Here is a 26389-nt window from a genome sequence, read left to right on the forward strand (position 1 = left end):
CCTCTTTACTGGCCAGTCTCTTTGGATCCAGATTTCCCAAGGTACCGTTGTAGCTATCAGTTCCTCAGGGTGATATGTTGAAGGGGGATTGGAAATAAAACTGATATGCATCTATGCCATTGTATTCAAAGGTGAAGAAACATGAATAAGCTGTTCTTTCTTAATGTGTATACAGCTCTCTAGGTTATACAGATCTAGCAACTGTGTATAATCATTAAAGCACCTTATCAGGTGAGTGGCAGACCAACACATCTAGGTTCTTTTGAACCATGTCGTAAAGTTTATCTATTGTCACAGACGTCTCAAATCCTTTAACTGAGTTTCTTGATCTGTTATCTAAGAGAGGAGAATGCCCTTCTGCATTACAGTACTTTCTCTTAGATATTAAAGATTTGTATAAAGCTATATTATTTAATTAAACATATACTTTTTATGTGGCAAATAGGTAGCATCAAGGGTGGAATAGGGACCTTAAATCTCAGAGAAACACAAATGCTTGTATGGCATTTACGGAAAAAGAGTTTTGAGGTTCTTGTTGTGGCCATGAAAATGAAAACCTAGTGGCATGAGATAGATTGTAGCTAAGATTTGAGGTTGGCCTTCATATCAAAACCTTCCACTTATATAGATATGCCAGCTGATTCATTTGGGGAGACGTGCCCTTCCCAGTTCATATTTTCTATATTGTATTAAAAAATCATCTAGAAATCTGTTATTTATCCTTTTTCTGTAAGCACTTCGCATTTATAAATCTATACAGACAGGATGAAAACTCTTATGGGCTCGCTTTTATAAGTTCAGCAGTACCCAGTAAGAAAGCTCCAATAAGCTGGAATTCAGTGGATGGGGCCAGTCTGCCTGTCCCCTGTTCACGCCGTTTCAGTGAGCCTATATGTAATGTAATTATGTAATATATGTATATGTGTGTATATGTGTGTAATATATGTAATGAGGTGCTGCTGAGAGTGAGCTGCATGGAAGAACTGGCCCCTGTTTGTTTAAAACCTGCTCTTTGGAGTCTTGCAGAGCAGTTTATCTTTGGATAAGCACACAGACTCAGAGGGAGTTGCTTTGTGATCTTTGAAAGTGCGAAGCCGTGACATTTAGCTGTCATCCTTAGAGCATTTTTCAGGGTGTGGCAACAGTTCATAGCATTGATCTAATTAGAAAAATACATGTTCAGTTCTGATGATAAATTGTTATGATTCGATATTTACCATATTTGCGAAAACTTAATGCATTATTGTTTCACTCTTTATGTCTAAATTTTTCCTAAAAAGTCATGAAATAATCTCTCATTGAAATTGTGTCTTCATTTTCCTTTTAAATGAGATGTTTGAGCTCATTTGGGGAAAATGTTTATTTTTTTTCCCCAGTATTTTCTTCAGCATAGAATTTATTTATTCACCCAGTTTTTGTCAAAGGTTCTAATTAGATTTCTGTGTTTGGCTTTTAAATCCTTGGACATTGGAATTTCTTATATCAACATTATCATTGCTATAGTTACAGTCATATGTTTTTCTGTTTTCCAACCAGACACTGAACTGTAATTGTCTGATCTATTCCTAAACTGCTTTAAAAAAAAAGGGAGGGGAGGGAAGAGGAGGAGGCAGACTTAAACACTGTTTGAACTGCAACCCTGAAATAATCTCTACCGTATTTTTAAGGCTCTAAATAGTTATCTCCATATGTTTTTTTTCCAAGACAGGTAATATTAACAAGATAGATCTTATTAACATTACGATTTGCTTCTTGCAAAGAGAAGGCAATGCACCTTTTTAAGCAATGGAAACGTCAATGAACAGCAGAAGTCCTCTGGTTGAAAAAAAAAAAAAAAAAAAAGTAACTCCAGAAGAACAGAGTGAAGGAAAATGTGATACATTTATGCATTTAAAATACACATTTCTGTCCTGGAATGAGAAAATGGGAGGATACGGAGTCCATATAATCGCATGATCTTTTCTGCTCAGTGTCAGACAAGAGGATATACACTGAGAACAGTGTCCTTAGCTGCCAATGATCTTTAAGGTCCCTTCCAATCCAAGCCGTTCTATGATTCTGTAATCCTGCCCTCACTTCTGCATCCTTGGTTCTCATTGTAAACCCCCAAAACATGGTGAATCTGAGTTGCAGAAGTTTTCTAGCTGTGAGGAAAGTCTCTTTCTGTTCTCATTTGGCTGTATGATGTGTACAGTATCAGTGCCTAGAAGCTGCAGTTTTGATTTGCAGCTAATAAATAAAAATAGCTTCTCTTCTGTTCTGTTTGCTGATTTCTTTCCTTGTTTCTGTTATTAGGGTTTTAGTGGAGGAGAGGTATGCACTGTCGCATCGTTTGTAGGGTATTTCTATCAGATGAGTAGGAAGCTGTGCCAGGGGTGTTTGTTGAATTTGAAAGCAGCAGACTCCATTCTCTTAGCAACCTCCTTTTCAAAGGGAGAGAGATAATGTCTTATATGTTTATTGCATACTTTTCTGATACAGCTGTAAAATAAGAAGCCCTCCTTTGCCTAGATAGGAGAAGTACAATGGCATCTTTACTAGCAGATGTTTTGTCTCTTCGTTTGACTGCACAGTTCGTGTTTTGAGTATCTAGTTGGGTTTGAATGTGCTTATAGGTATGGATTCTAGGTGCTGACATACATGGCTTACTTCAGACACCTCTCTAAACTACGTTGCTGTCTTATTTTTAAGTTTTCTGAAGGCAGCAATCTTCCAGCATTTGTACCTTGTATGTGGTGGGGTCATTGTCCGGTGCTGGTTTTCCTGGGTGTTATGGTAATGTAACAATATGTAATGCAATGAGACTTTTAGTTTAGTTCTCCTTACTTAGGTCCCTAGGTAGTTCATGTAGTAAAAAAGGAACGGTTTGTTTTAACTCAGAAAATATTCTTTGTAGAGAGGATTTTTGTGTTAGTTTTACTAAAGCATCTGAACTTTTTCTTGCAAAACTGCAAGAATAGGTTCAGATGCTTTAGTAAAATTCAGTTTGTGCTGAAGATGCTTGTTGAGATTATAAAATCCTAATAAAAAGTATACATCTGTGAAAGTACACCTTACCTGAAAATGAGTCATAAGTAAGTTATCTTGTAAGATACCAAAGAATTAATCCCTTAAAGGGGCTTTTCTCCTCAAGAGCAGTTATGATGTTGTGTTTCTTTGAGATACATCACAGCTGTCTTGTGCTTGGTGGTTCAACAGTATTCTGAAGATTAAAGATAGCTGAAGTTTTCAGTAGTAGTTAGCATTATTAATACCTTCTACTTTACTGACTTTTCAAGCACAATTAAATACTGATGTTCTGAGATGGTTCTTAGTGTTCAGACAGACAACGGTTGGTTAAATACTAAATCTTCAGGAACATTATTCATGTTTCGGGGCAAATGGGAGGTTGGGCATATGGGTCACTTTAGGAGGGGAAAAAAATCTGTTGCAATAGAGTTTGTGCACATGCTGTTGTGTTTTGTTTATATTCTGCTCCTGTACTCTGCCCCTGTGATGCTTTACTGTCACAGTGAAGTTCACCATCATCTTATCAGGAACGAGACCTGAAACAAGAGCTTAATGTTGCACTCACTTGCATCATGGCTAATGCTATTTCAGCGTGTCACTGGTCTGTCATCAGCTTCTTCTGAGATACAGACCTGATGATAGTGGTGCTTGAACACATGCTATACAGAAGCTCTCGTAGTTGCATGTGATTTTGCTCGTACACATTCACCTGATAAAGGCATTTTGTACCTGCAGGTATTGAGGCAGTGCTATTTAATCTAATTATCAGGGCATACATCATGTCCTGCAACTTGTAATTCAGCTTGAACATAATTAATAGAAGTTTTTTCTAAGGACATGCTGCATGCAAAACACTGCTATTTAGGTACAGCCTGGAGAGGCAGGAATCTTTCCCCAAGCTGCTTGCTGAAGAGCTGTAATGTTCTTGGTATACTGTCTTCTACGCATGTGCATGACCTGTTACTTGACTCCTTTATGCAATGAAGTGGCAAGACAATGAGCTGTTTTAGCAGGAAACAATCTTAAACGTAAGGTCCTTTTAAGGTTATCTCAAGGCATACACTCGGAACAGTAACCAATTTTTGTTTTCAAGTTAGCATTATGCTTGGAACTTTTGAGCAGTCAATGAAGAGATCATTTTGCACAACTGTCTTTCTAGTCACAACTTTAAAATCATTTGTGTTAGTTTTCCTGATTTTGTGCATATGTTGTTTCCTTTCAGGTCCCTCTGTACATTAGTGTGCAAGTGGACATACACTTCAGATGGAGGTTGGGATGACAGTTTCTGGAATATCATTGGTTTGGAAGATTTGGTGAAGGATAAGTATGAAAAAATAGGTATATTGGGGGGATTCTTTTATACACACACACACACATATAAAGACCTTTAGCTATATTACTGTGATTGTCAGCAGGAGCGTGGAAGGCCTTGATGAATCTTCAGATGGGTTGATAACAAGGCTGGATACCTATAGGTAATAGTTTTCCTAAATACAGTTTTTTACTTGGCATTGTCATGAAAAATTGTTTTTCAATTTTGTGTCTCCTCGCCTTTCATTGCTGCTCAATCTCAGTAACGGAGAATTAAGTGGGGAGCCTCAGCAATTGATTGTATGAAGGAAGCACTTGATATTGGTTTATTGGATGGCAAGCTACAAAAAAAATATATATATATCTGCTACAATTAGCATGTTTTGTAACCTATACCAATCTCTCTTACAGTAATTTTCCAAAAATGTGCTTCTTCTGCTTGTTAGTATCTTCATACTGTTTCTTTATTCTCTTAGAGTATAAGTTTAATTAGAATGGTAGCCTTGCTAATAGCAATTCCTACAGCAGATATTCATTAAAAGTCCATAATGTTAATATACCAGAAAATTTCCAGGATAACTTTATTAGACTTTCTCTGTTAAGTTAATGGACTTCTAATGGATGTCCTAAGCAGACATGTCATTAACCAGAATATTACCAGACATGAATTAAAATATGCTCATTCATCAAAGTTAATTATCTGAAATTTCCTTTGATTTTTTTTTATGTCTAGCACTTTGAACAAGTTTGTACAGCAGTTTAAATGCAGCAACATGAAAAAGAAATGGCAAAGGGAGGACTGTAGTGAAATGAAATATAAGGAAATCTATAAGCTATTCTGATCATCACAAAATGTACTATAAGCCATTTTCAGGTGTATCAGATAATTGTACTTGAAAGCTTCCTTGAATAGATTTCAGCATTTCCTCCTGCCACTGAAACAGCTTATGCAAAGGTCTAAAACCTACTAGAGCATAAGACTTTCAGCTTCCTGAGGTTTTTGTTTGAATACAATTCTTGTAACATCTATCACATATGGCTTTTAGCAAATCTTCAACAATAAGTTGAAGTAAGACTTGCAATAAATTCATGTTTTTACCAGAAAATTGAACATCTCAGCAGTGGATGGTCTTGTGGAATAGTATTGTTTAAATAAATTATTTATGAAGTGTAAGTTAAAGTTTTAATTCAATATTTATGCAATGTACTTCAAAGGCAGTGCAAAGCAATTTGCCATTTAAGTAATTAAACATACATGTTTCAAACGATACAGAAGCCATTATAAAAAAGGCCTTTTGTAGTGATGGAAGCCTCATAAAAGTAATCTATATATGGCTCAAAATTTGGCAAGACAAAAACAATGAATTTCAAATACCAGGTTTACATTTTTTTAAAAAAAAATTATTTCCAAAACAAATCAGTAAATTAGCTTCTGTTGACAGGCACTTCTTGAAAGAAAAACAATAATTCCTCAGTTAATGGCAAAACATCTAGTTCCCTGGGCAATTGCATTGATTTTCAAGAAACTCCACATAGAATACGTGGGTACATGTCAGCTGGAACTGGAGGAACAGAATCTGACCTAGAGAATTACATCAAACTGTAGGCTAGAACTTGAACCTTCTGAAGAGTACATACTGTAGTGCACCTTGAAAATTCACCTTTTTAGATCTTTGGGCTCCTTATCTTAGGTGTACCTAAAGTATAAGATGCTTCTTGTTTTGTATAATAGCGCTGAAACCTGGCCTCAGGTATAATATATGGTTATTTCCATGACCTATTTTTCTGACCTTGCCTTTTTTCAAAAAGGAAGCTGTTACATTCGTTATACTCAATTGCGATAAAATCTAAAAGCAGGACAGTGACCTTCATTCACATGTCTATGAAGAGGGAGTAAGGAGCTCCCTGTATGAATGTGGAAACCAGACAGCAACTACTCTTCCTTCAACTTCTGAGCTGTGCCTGTTAGTTTCTTGGTAGGATCCAGCCTCAGAAGGAGACAAAAAGACACCAGAACAAACCAACTCATTCCCAAGCTGCCCCACAAGTCTGAGGTCTGTGTTGTGTGCTGGGGAAGTGTTTTTTTATCTGCCACCCCAAATCTTATCAGTGTCACTGTATGGAAGCGGTAACCGTTCCAGTGAAAGCTGGGGTTTTTGTTTGGTTTAATGAGTGTTCAGTGTTACTTGATGTGGTAAAGGCACTCTGAATGAGCTCAGCTTTCCTTTACTTAATTTAAATTAATCAGGATAGTGTAGGTGCAGCTACCAGGGAAGTGCCAGCAGCACTGGTCGATCTGCAGCTAGAACTGTCTTGTATTTTGTGGAATGAAGGCTTCTAGCAGCTCCAGAGGTGTCAGCAGTGGTGGTGAGGCAGCATCATTGCACAGACCTCCTCCCAGGAGTCCACAGACACTCTAATGAGCACAGCAAACACAGGATTATGCTTTGTACAAACTCAGCTGAGGCTATATTTCTAATACCACTTCAGGGCACTGTCCCATGAAGTGAACAACTTCAGCTGCTGTTAACTTCAGCACATTAAAGAAATTGCCTTCCTTTTGTATAAGTAACTCGTGTGTGCTTTCAGGAGGCATATAATAATGTGCTACACCCAACAGACCCGAATCCTCAGCAGTGCACTTGGCTGCCTTGCAGATTAAGGAGCCCAAAATTGACAGATAACCTCGGTAGGAGTAGGTTGGAGGGGAACTGTACATAGTCAAAAACTCCTCCTCAAATAAAAATAAAAACAAAACCCTAATAAGTCTGAAGTAATTCTTGTGGAATTTCCTTTTTTGTTCTCCTGTAGAGCTTGCCCAAGCCCACATCCCTCTGCTCAAGGTTTGTTTAGCTCGAATACAAGGATGGATTATAATGCCTGCACATTCCCATTGAAAAGAGAGATAATAGTATTTTTTTCCCATATCTGTCCTAAAAGATTAACAGCACTAGGCTCTGAATCATAATTTCGTTATAAACAAAGCAAAAATCACAAGATAAAATTAGCTGAGATTTTCTTGTTTTTTAAAAAAAAAGTTTACCAATTAAAAATAGGCAGAAAAGCTGTGCATTTTTAAATCTGTAATTGAAATTAGTATTGTTTCCAATCAGACAATGAATCTCTACGACTAGAGTTTTTTTTGAAGTAGCATTAGCTTTCATGACACTGAAAATATTTATGGAAATTACCTGAGAAAAACTTATTTAATGTAAAATTTTCTTTATTCTGATAAATACACTTTTAAACATCACTTTTAAAATGTCTTGCCCTTTAAAAATATATTTACTGTAATCAGAGCGCTGCTTGTGGTTCCAGGTAGTATGCTTCTCGTAGTTTCAGTTTAACTTAACATGTAACCTTGTTGATAAGGGTGACCCTCACTTCTGACCTTTTGCATCTTCCACAGATGTTTCCCACATCAAAGTGTGGGTTCACATATGAAAATTCCCAGGCCTTTGACATTCTGCATTTCTCAGAGCAAGCTAACCTTTCAGGGAATCCACATAAGAAGTTGTTTGTGGTCCCTTCTGTACATTGTGAATTTACCGAGCATTTTTGTGAAGGTAAAGATTTGTATCTGGAAATACTGCAAAATTTATTGATCTCATTAATTTGCCCACCGTGAGAGTAGAAGATGGCTTGTATTCAAAACCACTGTGAAAACGCTGTGTACTACAAGCATTAGCATTTATCTGCTGTGGCGAAAGTGCATGATGAGTATCTCTTTGTGGTATTATAAAACCTAGAAAGACATTAACAATTCCGTTAAAATTTCATGTACTATAGACCTCTTAGGGTACCGAAGCGTGTGTTCCATTTGGAGGAAAATGCCTGATAAATTTCCACCACAACCCTCTACTTCAGGGGCTACTTAAGGGACCAAATAATGATTTTTTATTGAATGGTAATATTTTATGCCAGGTCCCTTTTTTTGTTGAATATGGCTCAATTTGTCTAAGAGAACGTTGCAGGTACTGCCGGGTAGGTTTTAGCGTACTTGTAGATTGTGTGTTGAAGGCTGAAATACTGATCCTTTATAAACAGCAGCTTGTTACCTTCTTTCATCTGTGATGGCACACTGATTTTATTTATTTATATATATATATATTAAATAGACATAATTCTTGGAAATACAGCCCTTCAACATAATGATTTTTCTAAACCCACTTCCCAGCCTTTCCTGAGTAGGAGTTTAGAGCCACATCCTCAAAAGTGAATAAATACATGGCTGATAATTATAAGATCTTTGTGAACATCTGAGGCAGAACTGAGGGAAGTATTTGGATTGCTTAAATCTCACAGGTTTTATGGAAATTTAGTGTCTGTCTTGAACTTAAGAGTACTTGAATTTAATATACAAATGAAAATAACTGTTGCAAGTACAGATTGTGAGATCACAAGATTGGATTTTGTAGATGATTACCATTCCCAATCCTGTTCATAAAATTATAAAACATTCTTAAATTTATTTTTTTTTCCTTAAACTTTCGCATCAGGTAGTCTGGAGATCAGTTTTATTCCTGTCTTCACTCTGTTGCTGTTTCTTGTCTCTGAACCTGTCGTTTCTCTTTATTGGCTTTAGAGTAAGGCTGTTAGAATTCTTTCATGTTTGATTTTGACTTTGCAGGTGACGGTGGTGTAAGGAAGAACACCCTCTGGTCCTTCTACACCCCTCTACTTAAATTCCACTCTGGGTCTGCTACCCATGCTTCCTGCTTAGCCAGCCTCAGTAAGAATGCTTTCCCTTTTCCACAGGTTGCCTCAGTCGACCTCTAGAAGGGAATGGTCAGTCTATTAGTTCAGCCAATTTTCTATCTTTTCCAAGGCCTTTGATGCTAGATCCTCCAGTGTATATGAGGGATTTCCTTGAAGGCTGGGAGAGACAGATTTTTTCAGGTCAGCTTGTAACTGCCAGGTCTTCATAAAACCGGATTGTAACAATGAACTTCAAACACCATGCCTTGCAATAGAGAACAGTAAGAAAAAAGTTTCTCTTAAGTATGGAGTCCTTTTATCTTTCTTTTGTATTTTCCTATCCCAAATAAATTAAAACATGTTACAATTTTGAACAAAATTAAAAGGATGAATCACAGGATATTTACACTTATATGCTGTCAGAATCCATGGAATTTACAAGTGAAGAGTGTTCCAAATATCCTAACATTTTTCTGGCTTCCTGTCATTTCAGCGTGTCCAAGAGCTGTAGCAACTGTGAAAGAGGTGAAACTGGCACAGTGCAAAGAGGTTTTAGGGTGTCTTCTTCCTCAAAGCTTGAGGCATTATTTCATAATATATGATTCAGCAGTAAGATGTTAAAAATATTTTTTCTCAGAAAAGCAACATATTCTTGTGATTTTTTTTCTTCTTAATTTTGACATCACTGAATCATATGAATAGTCGAGGACTGAAAGGACCACTGAGAATCATGTAGTCCAGCCCCCCTGCTCAAAGCAGGGTCATCTACAGCAGGTCGCTCAGGGCTGTGTCCAATTGAGGTGAGGTGTTTTTTTTTGAGTATTTCCAAGGATGGAGGCTCCAAAGTCTGTCTAGGCAACCTGTTTCCGTGTGTTCGCCACCCTTTCCCAGTAAACACATTTGTTCTTACGGTTAAATGTACTTTCATCTATTTAAGCTTGTGGGCATTTCCTCTTGTCCTGTTGCTGGGTGGCACTGAGAAGAGTCTTGCGCTGTCATCTTTACTCCCTCCGATCAGATATTGATACACATTGGTAAGATCTTCCTCCAGAGCCCTCTCATTGCTGGGCTTAGTCTCAGCTCTCAAACTCTGCTTGTATGACATGCCTCTGTTGTCATTGGGGCCATTCTCTGGCCTTGCTCTCTTACATCCATGTTTCTCCTGTACTGTGAACACAGCAGTGCAGACGTGGTCTCACCAGTGCTGAGTAGGGAGCAAGGATCACCTCCATCAACCTGGTGATGCTCTTCCTAATACAGCCCAGGATGCTGTTGCCTTCGTTGCTGCAAGTGCACATTGCTGGCTTGTATTCGACGTGGTGCCTACCAGGAGCTCCAGGACCTTTGTTTTCTGTTTTTTGTTTTGTTTTGTTTTGTTTTGTGATTGTCAGCCTCCAGCCTGTCCTGGTGCATGGGGTTCTTCCACTGCAGTGCAGGACTTTGCATGCCCATTTCTTGAATTTCATAAATGTCCTGTCAGCTGAGTTCTCCACCTGAGATTTTCTTGCTCTTTCCAATAACTGCTCTTCAATAGGCTGGATTAAACTGCTTCAAAATGAATAAGACAGCTCAGGTTTATCTCAGTGCCTTTCCTGGGTGACAATTTTTAATTCCTCTTCCTCTCTAAGGAAGGGAACCATCAGTCATCCTCTTTATCATCAGGTTGGGTTCTGCTGGCAGACTGTACCTTTCCAGTTCTCCTCTTTTGTGCAAGAAGTGAGGAGTACTGTGCTGTGTTCTTGCATCTGCAGGCTTCATTGTAGGTTAGATGACTAGTATTAAAAGCTTAGAGCTTTCAAAAAAATAAATTAATAATAATAATTAAAAACTACCCACTGTGGACTCCTAAACTTCTTCCTATTAAGTATGAAAACTAGGAGCTTTTTCTTTGAATTTTTGACTTTAATAGTCATAGGTGAAGCTTTGAGCAGCCTTTGTGCCTGTTGTGATTGCTTAATATTTAAATTGGTTAGGTTGACATGCTTTTTCATACAATTTTTTTTTTTAAAAAAAAAAAGGAAAGCAAAAGGAGGGGAAAAAAGAAAAAAACAAATCCAAAACATCCATTCCCAGAAAAGTTGTAGGTCATTTCTTCTTTTTACCTGGATCATCATCTCCCTGGTCCTGATTTGTTCATTGCCTATTTTTTGCTCAAGCCTCATGCTGAGATGATTTTTAAAACAGAGATGTCTGCTTTAAGTCAGGATTTATAAAACCAGAAGGGCTATTTCAAACAATTTGCTGACATCCTCTAAGTCAGAGGCTGTTGTACTTCCTAAAATTGATGTTTAAGTAGTTTAAAGTGTATCTTAGAACCAGTCTTGACTCTATAATTTTCTGTGACAGAGCCCACTTCAGACATAAAGGTTGTTGATTGTTAGTTGCTCTCATTGCTCAAAATTAATGACTTAATTAAATAATTCATTTTTCATCTAAATTTTAACTTCTTACTCTGGTCTGCCAGACTGTAGTGACATGCCTGACCTGCACAGACTGAAATTTTCTGCTAAAGAAAAACACTGAGCTACTCAAGGTTTTTCACCAAAACTCTTATGCGAACTGTCATACTTCTCAATCCCTATAATTGCTTTTTCAACTCATTTCTGAACCCTTTATAATGCATCAGTATCTTCTCAGTATGGGTATTAGAAGTGGATACCGTGTGAATGTGGTTGGGAATAAGACTGTACAAGTATCAGAAGCTTAGCTGAAAGATTCAAAAGCATTCTTTCGGTAACTGATCGGGTTATTTTTGGTCTGTCATTTCTTTCAGTTTTGAAAAGGGGTAATTATTTCTTCAAAGAGGAGATGTTATCGTTTGAATTACACTAAAAAAAAATACAGTAATAAAAAACCATTCTGTTATGTAGTAATCCATAATTAGTACAAGTTAAATTTCCTGTACAATCTAAGTGACGTATTGTACCAAACCAGAGTCTGATTACTTGCAACTCTGAAAGTACAGCAATAGTCACGTCATCTACACTGATGATGCTTGTTGAGGTACAGTATCTGGAGAGACTGTAAGGAATATTGTACTGTGAAGTGTCAGAAATGGAAATAATCAACAAGTTGATTGAAGTTACTGTTTGCAAGCAGAAATATGAAGTAGGGCAGCTGAGTTCGGATGCAAATACTTTACACCTAGTTAACGTAGCCATCTAAATACATGTACTGTACACCTATATGCATGTCAGCGTAGTGAGTAGTGAACCGTGCATTATGAGGAATCTTCATTCTGCACTATTTCACTGAAATCTAGTAATGACAACCCAACCACGTCCATCAATGTACATGCCTAATGATCCAGTGATGCAGAATGTTGTTTTTTCTTTTTCTTCTTTTTCTTTCGACCTTCAACCAGGAAAGCTTTCTGTTTATACATGAAGTAGCCCTTCTTCATTTGGACAAGAAGGAAATGGTATTTGTTGAAGTAGGCACCTATGGTCTGCAGACCAATTTACTTTTCAGCTTAACGAATCAAGATCTGCCTGCTTTTACCTGTATTTAGCAACCTAATGTCTGCCTTAAGTAATTCCATGTTAGGTAGTTGAGCTGTAGTTCAGTGAAAGGCATAAGCTGTATGGGAAGGTGGGATGGAAAGGACCCAAACTAGACTTGCCTCAAGCTACTGTGACAGTTCAGATAGACAGAGATTAATTTTGAACTGAAGAAAGCTAAAAATGATTTTGTTTAACCAACTGGTTTTCTCACTTTTAAATAAGGTGGCCTATAATATCGCAATTTGTTTGGGTTTTCCTGAAGGAAAATTCTCAAGTTTTCAACTACCACGTGGGAAATTTTATGGAAGATATTTCCATGTTAAAAACAAAATACATCTGACCATTTCTAACACTCTTCTAACCATCATATTTTCAGTCCTAAGGAAAGTGAATATTATTTTCTAGTCCACATCGTTATCCCGTTTCCGTCATCTCTTAATGATCCCGTTTCTGCCCATCAGCTAGGTTTAAAAATTGCAGAACAATCAGTCACACCTCAGTTAAATGTGAGTATTGAATGTAATAGGGTGGGATAGTCAGTAATATATTTTATGTAGGTAGGGTTGGGATGACATAACGGAACATTTATATCACTCAGGTTCCTTGCATATCCCAGAATTCTGGCATTCTATTATGCTGCTATTATAAAACAGAAATATCAGAGATTGCCTGCAAGCTTTGTAATGAACTAAGCATCTAAATGTGCTGTTCTAGGTATTACAAAATATTTGGAGAAAATGCTCCACAAAACCTATAATAACGCAGTTCAGAGAAGGGAAAAAAAACCCTTACATAACTTATTATGAGATCCATATGGATGGATGGTCCTTCTTTTTACTAAGCTCCAGTATCCTGTGATGTTATTTAGCACCGTTTTATTTAACCAAATGACTTTCCCAATCCACGTGGTAAATTATTTATTTAACGGGATATTTATTTTGTGTGTTGCCTTTTAAATTAAAAAGCGTTTAGATTGACCAGTTTTGGAGGAGTATTTGTAAAATATAGATACCGTGTGTCATTTGGCTGGATTTCTTTCTGAGGCTGCAGGGATTTCAACAAGGGATTGTTACATCCCTCCAAGTTTGCTTGTGTCAAGTTAGTGAAAAAAAGGGACAGCCCCGTTTCCTTTTTTTTTTTTTTAATGTATCTTTATGCACATATGCAGCCATATATAATTGCATATGCAGTGCAACCGTGTTCTGTGTGATGGAAGGAAAGCTGTTCTCAAGTGAACGGGTATGTCATAGCCGAGTCAACTGGGCCCCTGCTGCGCTCTGCTTTTGTTGTTTGAAAAAGGTCTATGTACGAAAAAAAACTACTTCTGTTAAATATTAGTAAGACTGTAGAGTGAATTTTGATCACTGAAGTTGACTGAAGATGTATTGTCTGCCTGGTGTGTTACGTCTGGTAAATAGCTAGTTGCTGTGGAAACTGCCTGAAAAAGTAGAGGGTCACTGGTACCACATAAATTCTTTAAACAAAACCTGATCATAGCAAATTCGAACATTAGTCTTCGAAAAAGGATAAAAGAGGAGGAAGAGATTCAGACAGCTTTTTCCTTTTGTAAACTTGCTGCTTTATAGGGGAAAAATAGCTAGAAATAGTACGTCTCACAGAAAATGAAAAGGTTGTGGAGGCACTGCGTTAGTGAAACATCTGTACGAATGTGAAAGAGAAAGTTCTCCAGCTTCAGCCATTATGGGTTTGTTTGGGTAGGTCTAATTTTGGAAATCATTATAGCAAAGGTAAATGACTTGCACAGGAGACTACTGTAAACAAAAGACTCGATGCATTTACTTTGGCAGGAGTCTTGAGGAGACTCGTTCCTTTCACTGCCTCTTTTACACAGCCTCCTGTAAGGCTGTCACTGACGGCCTCTGTGTGCAGGCGGTTCTCATTTCCCTTCCTCCCTCTCTGACAGCTTCTTTCCCTGACAGGTAGGATTTAAGGGTGGCAGCACCTGCTGCCAAAGTCCTGCTGGGTAGCTGTGTAATGCCTTTGTTTTTGTAGTAGCTGTCCCTTGACTTCTCAAGCCACTGCCTTTTGCTCCAGTAAGAATCTCCTCATTCTCTCCTAGCCTGGTCCTGAAGTACCATCTGTTACAAATCCTTTGCTTTTTAGTTGTGGCTCCTCTTCGGTTGCTTTCTGTGTTTTGGTTTGTTTGTTTTGTTTTTATCATTTCATAGCTTTATACTTACAGATTGTAGGCACACTGATGCTTAGCTGAGTTTTCTTGTTTTTCGGTGAGGAGTAAACCATGGGAGTGATAATTCCCCTTCTAGGTCTTGGCCCATTCCACACCTACTTACTCACTCTCGTGTGGGTGGGGAAGCAGCTCTTGTGATGACAGGAGTGGCCATGCAGAGCCTGCATTTTCTCTTTTACAAAGCTCCTTAAGAACACAGGCATGTAGCAGAGCTTTCAGGGATTTCTAAAGCTGGGAGGATGAAGTAGAGGGGCAGAGTCAGTATTCTGTCTGCTGTACTCGCTTGCTGGCACCTCCCTGCTGCACTCCCTGACCTGGGTGACTTAGGAGACTCCTCCTCATACTCCTTGTAATGGGTGACTTCTACGTGCCATCACTTCCCAGGTGGTCAGGAAGTGTTGCTTTCAGTCGAGAAATTGCTCAGCTCTACGTAAAACAGGCTGGCCAAACTCTACCTTTAATTTATTTATTAAAATACAAGATTATTACGCTGTATCTTCAACTCACAGGAACCCATCCCTGGACACGTCCTCACCCACTTGATGCCCATGGGGGATAGCAGTGCTGCTGGTCACTTTGATCTATTGCTGGTGCCAAAGGAATCGATAGGGTCATTTGCTGCTGCTGCCCTTAGAAGCAGCAGATTCTCTTTATCTCTGGAATTGCTCCCTTAGTGCTCATTAACTAGGAATACAATAATTGAGAACCTGGTAGGAAAAGATTTTGTTTTAGTTGCTCTGATCTCTAAAATGGAGCTTAACCACATAGTAATAACACATTAAAATATTTGACCAGTATGACTGATGCAAACAAGCTGCCAGTGGAATGGAGTGCCTGGAAAGAGGTTTTATATCAGATTGCTTTCATCTCATGCTGTATATACAAGGTATCTGTCTGCTTTCAGGTCATGTAACTGGTTCTGAAGAAAAAGATGTGGTTTTAGCTGCATGAACTCTTTTGAACTTCCTTCCACCTGCAGGGTCTTTGAATGTCAGGTGAAGCACACAACTTGGATTATTTTCTGATGTCTTAAGAAACCAAAAGACAACACACAACTTTTCTTAAAGAGAAACATCCTGCTCTCAAAACCTATTGGGGGGAGAAATCACAAAAGATACACCTCTTGTAACAGCTAGCACAATTGTTTGCATTTATACTAAGAATTAATAAAATGTAGACTTCTTTTTGGTGAGATGTTAGGATATTATCTCTTCCTCCTGTATAAGTTAGCGGAGAGCTGGAAGTGATGACTTTGGGTTACTGTGCGTGATAATTGAATATAAACCCAAAGCCAAGTCAAAGTTTTGGCCATACATATTTGTTTTAAATTTCCAGTATGAGATTCAGCCTGATGTTTCAGAGACAGAGGTGTGGCCGTTGACAGAACAGAAACTCTTGGCACAGCGAGCACGGAGCAGTTTGCATGCTGTCTGATCGCAGTACCCCATGCATGGCTTCAGTCAGGGCGTGGGCGCCTTCCCTAGTGAAGAACCAACATTGCCTGCAGCAAAGCCAAAGGTCTTCTACCATGGTGATATATAAAAATAAAGACCCACTTTCCACCTGTGAATTTAATATTATAACCTTCTTTTCAACAAACAGTAAGGTAGCATAACTATTTTTAGAAGATAATGCTCATGGGCATTGGTATATTCCTGCTAATTTACGGTATGCTGTTCCCCTTAATTGACCTCTGTTGTGGACAATGTGTTGCTTCCTTTCTACACATCAAAATGCTTTTTAGGTGTAGCATTCTCACTTGAATCAACTGTGAAAGTAGGCTTTTCTTTCTTAAAAAGGACTTTTGTCAACTCTGCCCTGAAGATTTGCTGAACTGAGTAATGCTAAAGATATGTGCTATTAAATGAGCACAACGTCTCTGACTTAAAGTCATGGTATTGGCAGGAAGGTGTATGAGAGCTCATGCTGTGCCTTTCACTGCTTCTCACCCACCAAATCTTTAGATAAATAGAGGAGTGTGTGTGATTGCAGGAGCTGCCACTCATTGCTTTGGCTTTGGTTAGACTCAGTTGCCTGAGAGGAGGCTGTCGGGTGTGGGAGCGTCCTTAAATTCAGAAAGTTTCATGAATTTAGGTTTGTTCTAACCCCTGAGTTACCTCTATCACCATATTTTAATTACTGAACAATATCTCTTTCAGCTAGAAAAAAATAAACGTGTTATGATAGTGGAGGCCAATGCAGACGGACCTGACATAGGCTCCTTGGTGTCAAGGCAGAGGGAAGGGTTGCACCAACTGTGCTTGGAGTGACCATAACGTTCTTTGTACTTCCAGCAAAGTCCCAAAAGTGGATAGTTTATGCCTGCGAGGAAGTAGAGCTGTAATAGCAGGAATTTGCTGGTTTAGCCAGTTTCTCTGTCAGAGTTTCTGTTGTTATAACCAACTTATTGCTGGTGGAAACTCTCAGAGAGGGTGGAAATTGGAAGGAAAAATAAATTTGGTCATTGTCTTATGCAACAGGAGTTGTGAGCATGGGCTGAGCTGAATCCCATTGCTGCACACAGGGAACGGCTGCGGGCAGTATAGTCAGCAGCTACCCCAAGAACTTGGAATTTCTGCACAATTATTTCATATCTCCTGGAAGGGTGCCAAGCAGAGTTTAATTGCTTGTGGCACAATCTTTCTCCGTGGCTAGACAAGACATTGAATACTTTTGAACTTTTAAGTTACTATGGGGTAGCTTGATCTAGCATGGTTGTGTTTAATATACAGACACATAATGAAACGTATTTCTTCATCAGATAGAGTTCTTTGATACACTTTTTGTTTTGTATGTACCACACTAACTTCAGGGAGAGGAAGGGAGTTCTTGTAATAACATATGTGTTTGTTTTTCTGTTTAGTAAATTGACAGGTGTATGGTTTTTCTTGTGTCTGCCCAGGAAACCACGTCTTGTCTCCTGGAGAGTCTGTTGGAAAAGGTCTAACGCCAGAAGCTGCAAAAGATCTTGGTCTTCCTGAAGGGATTGCAGTAGCAGCATCTCTCATTGATGCGCATGCTGGAGGACTAGGTACTCAGTCACATATTTACTATTCTTGGAAACAGGAATGTATTGAATTAATTTTAGCCATTTTTTGCATAGCCTGTTTTGTATCCAGCAATTTGCTCTGATGCTATTCTTACGAAATAGCATAACTAAAATAAAATAAAAAAAATCCTCACAATAACTACTAATGTTGAATATCTGTTTATAGCAAGGTCCTTAAATATCACTGTTTATTTCTTTGCAGCTGGGTTTCCAAATTGTGCATTAACTTCTTTTAGTTCCACTTTGAATTCCTGAGCTGAGACACCATTGGGTTGGCAAGCCAACATGATGACAGTTTACATCTTCTATTGCTCAAAATTTTGTGGGGATAAGTAAGAAAAATAAAAAGTTTCAGTTTTGAGGGAGAAGACTCATGTTTGAGGCTTGTTTGTAGTTGGTCTTCCTTCTTAGTATTAGGAGCAATTCATCCCTTGTTTAAGTAATGCAGCCGAGCCTTTTTCATATACATTTATGCTAGCAGATTATGGAATATATACCAAAACCAGTGCCTTTCCTCTAGCAGTAAGAGTATGTAAATACTGTGTATTCAAACAAATGTAAGCAGTTCTTGTAGCAAACAAGAGTGGAGGGAGAACTGGCTGGTGAAAGGTAATTCCCTTCTGAGGCTTTCAATATTTTATCCATAGCTGGAGTGGAAGGCCTAATAGTTCTTTTTTTTTTTTTTCTTTTTCAGCACAATATTCTGATATGCTCAGTTTCAGCTGTATTGAAATATGTTTGGTGAGGCTCAAGTCCTTCATTTTCATACTATGCTGTTTGTCCTTATCTAAATACAGTCAAAAACAAAGTGATTCAATGTAACTTTCAGCAGGAAATTGAGGTTTTTTAGTTTGGTAGGTTAGAAAAAATTTTTACCTCAGAAAGTTTCAGTGTTATTGAAGCAGTACTGTTCAATGGAAATCTATTGCTCATCAGAATATTTTTATCTAGATCTAAATGAAATATGATTAGTTGCTAAAGTACCAATTTTGTTTCAGATATTTTGTGGTGTTTTAAATCTTATTTATTTTTCTAGAAGTTGTGGCCTGGAACTTCTTAAATGTTTAAGTCCATTTACTTTGCTTCTGTAATTTTGTTTCTGTAATCTCTTGCTTTTCTTATTACCTCAGAAGAATTAGCTCTGGATCCAGCATTTTGTTTTGACCAGCTGCAGAAAGGAATGTATGCAGCAAGGAAGACTGAGTTTTAGTGTCATAGTTGTAGATATGTTGAGTCCTTACTATTGAGACTGATTTAAAAATCAGTTTGTGTCAATTAGTATCCTAATTGACCAAATCATACGATATATAGGTGCAAAAAAATGTGTTTACAACTATGGCAGTTGGCTGTTTTGTATTCTTGAAATGGATGTAATGATAAGCCGGTCTGAAATACAAATATTATTGTGCCAACAAGCTCTGAGAAAAATATTTTAAATTAGGTCCTTGTTTTTAAATTTTGTTTTTAAATTTAACATTGTATTAAAATAGGTGTTTGGTATGTTCCAATGGACTCCTTCATAGTCACCTACACTTTTTTCTAATTGGACCATAGCATCAGATCTTTTGCTATAAATATGTATTAGTAAACATTTTTGCAATGGCTAAATCATGAATGTTTAATCAGAGAGTTTCTGTTTGTCTTCCTGTCTTCATACTGTGTGTACAGCAAAGTATTCATTAAAAAGTGGAGAATTGTTTGCAGCATCTCAAACCTCTTTAGAGTTTGGGACCAAAATCTCTATAAGACTACAGTCCAGAAATAGAAGATAAAAAAGTTTACAAAATCCGTTCTGAAGAATTTATGCTATATGTATTTTGAGGATTATATACTGAGGATTACAGTTTTTGTAAAGGATATGGCTTGTATATTAGTACACATCAGGTTAGTTTGCAGGACAATAACATCCAGTGGGTGCCATTACTCTCATTCTTGAACAAATTCTGCTTGTGGTCTTGAAAATAGCCTGTAGTAGGAGAGTAAGGAAAACAGCCCTTTTGCATCCTACAGGCTAAACCAAAACAGTGTGATGGACATCTTGTTTTCAGTGTTAATAACTTTTGATGTGCTGTTCATATCTGCTTTTGGCTGGATGTAAAGTGTATTTTTGCTGGACAGGTCCCTGGAGTTTATGAAGGCTTTGAAGTTTTGAGTAAATAAGGTAAAGATAAAGAATTATTTAATACGTATGTCAGTAGAGATCATGTATGACTCCTCAATCAGTCCATCTGATACCTATTAAGGAAAGGTAAAAACCTAAAAGCCAAATAGATATGTCTTTCATTTTGACCTACTGTACCAATTTAAAAGAGTCTACAGATAAAAATGTGAGTATGGGAGGCCAGTCTTTTGGGACTGATCTCATAAAAAGAGATCAGCATTGTTTCAGCAAAACTAGAGGATTTATTGTTCAGTATCTAAAGTACTTTGTCATTGTGGAAGAGATCCAAAAGTATGAATGCTTAGCATTGATTGTTTTAATAAAATCTGTCCTAGAGTTTGTGTGATACACAGACTTGTTCTCAGTTTGTCTTCAGAACCTTCACAAAATTTTTAGTCTGCCTTAGATTATGAAAAATCACAACTAAATTAAAGATAAAAGTAACTTCTAAAAATAGTTACATTATTTTTGGTTAATAAAAACATTTTCATATTCATATTCAAGTTTTCATATTACTATTATTATTTGCTATCTGACTTAAATTAATCACAAATAGGAAGACTCCAGTAACTCTAAACACTAAAGCCATTGACAAAATTCCACTGATTTCAGTAAAACCCAAAAGGCATATTCTGCAGAATGCATATTTTGCAGATGCGTGTTTTCATAGTGATTAAAAAAATATCTAAACATGAAGCTCTTTGATTTTGTATTGTTCGTGAAAATACATTTGCAACATATGCTGACGAATCAGTTTAATATTTCTTCGCTCTGAAGCATGAACAGTATTTTTAACTCCTTTTAGAAATTTTAATACAGTATTTTCTACTACAGGAATCTCCCTTTTAGATAACTCTATCCACAATTCTTAATGTAAACTCCTGCACATCTCTGCTTGAGCAGTGAAAAATAAAGCATAAGAAACATTACTTTTAGTTTTCTGTTGTTCCTTACAAATAAGCTCTGTGTATGACAGCTATGCTTCTATGTAGTCACAAGCCAGCTAAGATAAAGGGGTATAAGGAAAGATTTTTCCTTATAAGGAAAGACACTAAAATTTAGCCCTTAACTTTCTGATTATTTTAATAACTTTCAACCATAATAATACCAGGATAACCATGGCAACCCTGATAAGACAAAGCCCAACAGATTGATTTGATAATAGAATCTTGCAATGGTGACCTAAACCAGAAGGTGTTAATGAAATGTAGCATCCTAACCACAACACTTGGCAGCATCTTTCACTTCTTAAAATCTTTGATTTTGAAAATATAAAATGTCCAGCAAACGTTTTTGCCATCCTCCTACAGTGTGGAGAAAGATTGTTGTCGTTTTTTTTTTTTGTTTTGTTTTGTTTTTGTAGGATTGGCACCATAGTCACCAAACTGCACATTGATCTGATTGAAAAATAATGGTCAAGAGAAACAAGACAAACCAAAGAACATTTCTTGTCATGCTGCTGCAGTTTGCTGGATGCAGGACAATGCAACACAAGAATGCAACCTAAGAGAAGAAGGAGAGGGCAGAATTTCCACTTCAGCCTGCCCTTAGTTGATCTGAGCATAATAACATGCCTGCTGAAGTTGGCTGTAGATCTGCCCCAAATCTGTAAGCAAGCTCCTGGCTCTTCTCTGGCATCTCCTGGTATAAATTCCTGCTGTGAGCTGAGTGCTTGTTGAATTTGTCATCCTTCCTGTCCTGTCCTGCATGCAGAAGCTCCTCATAGTCAAGCACAGCTCCTCTTAGGGAAGGAGGAATCTCTCCTCATGAGGATGCTTCTGTCTGACATGGACAAGACAGCAGCAGCAGGCAAGACAACAAACTTGGCGTCTTTCCAGTCTCCTGCCAAGTTATTCAATTTTTCAACTCGTCCCCTGACAAAACCCATCATACAGTATATGCAAGATAAACTGTCAACAAATAAACATACCTGCTGTAGTGCCTTTCCTAGCAAGGGAGTCTTTTATTCCGTATGTTAGTGCACTACCTAGGAGGTCAACAATAACCAAAGGTCAGCTTATAGTTGAAATAACACTTAAAGATTATGATGATAAACATGAACAAGAAATCATCTTGTGTCCTCATGCATCTGTAATAATAATTTAAAAAACCTCACACATTATATCAGCTATTTTATAGCTTTGTTTATTTTCTAAGTAGACTTATTATGATTTGCAGTAGCGGCGTGAGATATTTGGCAATTATTTGTGCGTGGAAAAGCACTGTTTTGTGAGGGTTGGCTTGCTCTTCTTTAAAATTGAATTTTAATTTTATTTTAATAGGAGTAATTGGAGCAGATGTGAAAGGACATAACCTGCCATGTGAAAACCAGCCAATTACATCACGAGTTGCTATGATCTGTGGAACATCTTCATGCCACATGGGGGTAGGTTGTATGCATAGTCCTAATTTGTACAGAATATAGTAACTAATGTGTTTGAAGGGAAAAATGACCTTTGTGCCTCTCATCCTTTTCTTTTGCCTTGATTTTTTTTTCTGGTAACTCTAACTTTGGATATTAATTATATATTACCATGCATTTACTATTAAGCAAGGACTTTAATAGTAGTAGAAATCAATACTGAAAAATGACATGAAAAGTAAAAACCGTGATGCTAGAGTGGCTTAAAGAGCAGGCTGAAATCTGAGCTTGAGTTATCTGTGACAAGCTTGTCACTAATGTGTTACAGAATAGTGTCTTTGGAGAAGGAATACGTCTCCAGTCACAGCCCTTCTCCATCACCACTTCACCTAATCAATATAAATCGTTCTACCTCTGAAAGTTGCCATGATCTATAGAATTATGATCCGTATCATGACTAAAAAGAAAAACCTTGATAAGCAATTTTCACTTTGCTAATTTTTCTCAGTGAATTAATACAAAAGCTTTTTCTGAAATTGCAATTAAAATTTAGTGTCTGCTTTTGAAATTTATACCTTTTTAAAATGTATGAGTCTGAAAGCATTCCATTTAGATAAGTACCCTTTTCTGCCACATTTTTTATTTAAAACTCATTTTGCTCTTAAATTTAGACTGATTATAACTTGTTTTTTCCTAAATGAGCAAATGGCAGTGGGAGTGCTAGAGGCTTTAGAGAGGACTCACATGCTTCATGGAGAGAGATGTCCAGTAGAGAAAAAGAAAGGAAGGCAATAATAAAATGTCAGGTTTAGCAGAGTCTGTAAGTTGTCTTTGTAGTAACAGCATGTATTAAAATGGTCTTGTCACATGGATTGTAGTTCAACAAAGCATTTAAGCACATGATTGAACTTAAAGATATGAATAATCCCAGTATTGTGAAGTAGAGCATTTTTTAACAAAAGCTTAAATCCTGTACAACTATTGGAACATATTTGGGTTCCTTCCCAAGTAAGAGATTCAAACCTCTAACTCCACCACTCTTAGCTTACTCTGTCTCTGAAAAATCACATTGGTATCTCTGTGTCTATTGAAGTGTGGGTAAGGCACCCTGCAGATACCAGCTCTGGGGGAAAACATTGCCCTTCCAAGCCTGCCTCTACTTTTGTTATTTCCACTTCTTTTGATGGAGGCTTCTGCCCTTTCAGAATAATCTGTTTGTGTGAACTCTTCCTAACCTGTTCCATTTAGCTGAGTTAGTTTAAATCATTAAACTAAGCTGGGTTAATAGAGACATAATACTGGGCTGCAATGAGCTAAGGAGCTCTCAGACAGTTTCCCAAAAAGGTCTGAGGGCAACGTTGAGCAGCTGGAAATGGGCCAGCTGGCTGTAACTTATTCCTTTAATATAACTCACCCTGGAGGAGGACATGTGTATGGTTATTTATTAATTTTTAATCTATGTATATTGGTAAGTTCCAATGTAGACCCAGTTCACAACTGCAGTTTGTTTCCTTTGCCAAACTGGAGCAAAGCATGTCAGTATAGAGACTTCAACAGCACTTTGTGTGTGTGTACTCCATGACAATGTTAGACGTGGCTCTATTAGCTGTGCTAACATAACAGAAGTGGTGTGATAAAGTCCGTGCTGATGTGAATCGATGTTCTGTTCTGTCATTAAAGCTAGCCCAAAGCCTGCATAGGCTACACGCCATAGGCAAGGCAGAACCTTTTAAGGCTCTTAATGGTTTGAATGCAAGCTCGGGGATAGATGCTTGTGCAGTTTGGGGTTTATTTAAATATAACTACTCAGCATTTTGTAATCATTTCCTTCACTGCCTTCTTTCACTCTACTGATCAGAGGTATAGCAATCTCTAGCCAACAGACAATAAGCCAATTCTGAACTTCTCTGGATTTAATCTATGAAAAGATTTTGGTTTACTGCTCTTTTATCTATTACCTGCATATTCTGTATGAAATAAATGTGGAGCACACAGAGCAGTTGTATTTGTGTTTTAATGAGACCTATACGCAGCTGCATTTGGCTGGAATTAGCTGTTCCTTTTTTTAATTAGGGCTATAAAATGAAAGTATATTATACTTGTGTTTTGATAGAAATATATATTTTCTCTCCCCATGTGCACCGAGGGACCCTCAGGGCTACAGAGATTAATCATCGAGTTTAATTTAATGCAGTGGGAGAGAGACCTGTGTGGTCAGGCGGGCATTAAAAAGTGTCTTTGATCTGCCTCAGGTGCACTGAGCCCCAGTGAGCCAGCAACAATAATACCTTTGTGAGATGATCAGAGAAGAGAGAGGGAGAAAATGGCCTGTGTGGAAACTCAAGGCCGTCCTTTGTTGTGGTTCTGGCAAACGCAAGAGCCAACTGTCAGGAGAAATTCAGAAAACAGAAAGCAGGGTGAAAGTACGGTTGGATTTCTTTCAAGGGATCGTAACAGGAAACTGTTCAAAATCATCTGCTGTGCCTCCCCCCCTTCCTGCCCTTGGTGGGGGCAGGGGTGCTGCTGCTGCTCGGAGTGTCTTGGTACAGCATTTCCCTTCTCTAGCCCTCATACTCCATGAGTCACAGAGCAGGTATTGCTCGAGCGTGGCATTTGATTTAAACTTTTAAGAGAAATAACTCCGTGACCCAGTTTTCATTACCTCAAGGACTCCGGAGATCTTGAACAAAAGACTTTGCTAATCATTCCTTTGATATTTTAGAGAGTACAAACGTGGAACCTAATTTTACTCCTGGCTGTAATAGTTTAATTTGTGGTACAACTATCGTTTTTAAGTGAGGATACGCTTTTGGAATTAACCACTGACAGTCTGGGGTGATCAGACACACGCGAAGCATTGTGTTTCTGTTGAGATACTTGACTAGCTCATGAAAGAGGCAAAAAGCATGTTGTAATTAGGTTACTGATCCCCGTCCAGGTCTGAGCTGGTAGTTGCTGAAAGTCACTGCCACCTCGGAGCTCATCCATTATCCATGAGAGGAAAAAAAAAAAAGATGGTCTGTGGAATATTTTTGGGCAGTTATTCATTCTGCGTGATTCTCTGCTGCCTCCTTTGCCCTAGCAAAAAGTCATCAGTGAAATTTTGCATTTGGAATGGCAAATAAGCTGTCCTTTTACTTTTGAAGGTCTGTCCCTTAGTTTAGGGCTGGGATTCATTTGCTGTGGCTTTGATCTCAGTGAACAGCGTAGGTATTCCTTTCAAGTGAGGGACACTCAGTGGCTGGCTTTTCTGAGTGGGCTGCTGCAGGTCACTGTACTTTGTAGAAAGGGTCTCTGAACTCCAGCACCCACATTTCAGTGTTGGAACTTTTAGGAGACTTTGCTTGTGTAGCCATGGTGACAACCCAAAATACGTGAGTCGTTTCTCACAGTGAAATAGCAGCAGGTTTGAGGCATTGAAATAGAACCTTGTATGTTATTCCCAAGTAGTGGTTTGCACCGGTCTAACAGACATGCCTTAACTGCTGGGAATAAGGCAGTTGGTTTCCCTAAAAGTCTGTCTTCCTGCCAGTGTCTTATGTGTCTGATACTTTAATGTTTTCAGAAATCCTTTGTTTTCTTCTGAAACCTTTGTGTGATCAGAGGGATTTCGGTACAGACATCTGTATTATCTTGTCCCACTCCTAAACAGAAACATACTTGCCCTTTTGCAGATGTGTAAAACCACGAAGAATTGAGTTAACTCTTGCAAACAGCAAAAGAGTAATACAAACAAGGGTACTCTTACCAGAAATTTCCTAGTCTTCCTCGCAGCAAGTAACCCAGCAGTGTTGCTGCTTCTTACTGGTATATAAATCTAGTGATTTCCCATACATGCTATTAGAATAGCACTCTTCTCATGGACACTAAATTGACATTATAACACCTTTTTTTTTCCCCTCAAAGTAAAATGTTTCATGAGACTAACCTTTCTGAGACTACAGGTTTGAGTAAGCTATGTTACACCTAGCAGACTGGGACCAATCTGGGTTTGAAGATTTTGAAAGGAGTTTTAAGTAATTTTTTTTCCCAAAACTAATTTTGTAAGTGTACTGATTATGTGCTATGTATGCATATTGAATAAAGT

General features: G+C 37.9%; 1 protein-coding gene across 15 annotated transcripts in view; it reads left to right on the forward strand.

Annotated features, from left to right (window-relative positions):
• The window catches only part of FGGY (FGGY carbohydrate kinase domain containing), a 280231-nt gene that overhangs the window by 189367 nt on the left and 64475 nt on the right, over positions 1-26389 (forward strand). For 10 of the 15 annotated variants that reach the window (XR_005822050.1, XR_005822049.1, XM_040565659.1 and 7 more), the window contains 3 exons: positions 4232-4347; positions 17633-17761; positions 22223-22326. Coding sequence is in view for 13 of the 15 variants with exons in the window: in XM_040565659.1 (XP_040421593.1) it covers positions 4232-4347; positions 17633-17761; positions 22223-22326 (349 nt within the window). In the remaining 2 variants the exon portion in view is untranslated. Of the gene's footprint in view, positions 1-4231; positions 4348-13741; positions 13761-13787; positions 16249-17632; positions 17762-19916; positions 19941-21405; positions 21549-22222; positions 22327-26389 lie in introns of those variants that run through there. The other 5 variants (XM_040565663.1, XM_040565661.1, XM_040565662.1 and 2 more) reach the window with 5 other exon arrangements.

This window comes from Cygnus olor, chromosome 8, assembly GCF_009769625.2.
Source record: "Cygnus olor isolate bCygOlo1 chromosome 8, bCygOlo1.pri.v2, whole genome shotgun sequence".
In the NCBI taxonomy this organism is placed as follows: Eukaryota; Metazoa; Chordata; class Aves; order Anseriformes; family Anatidae; genus Cygnus; species Cygnus olor.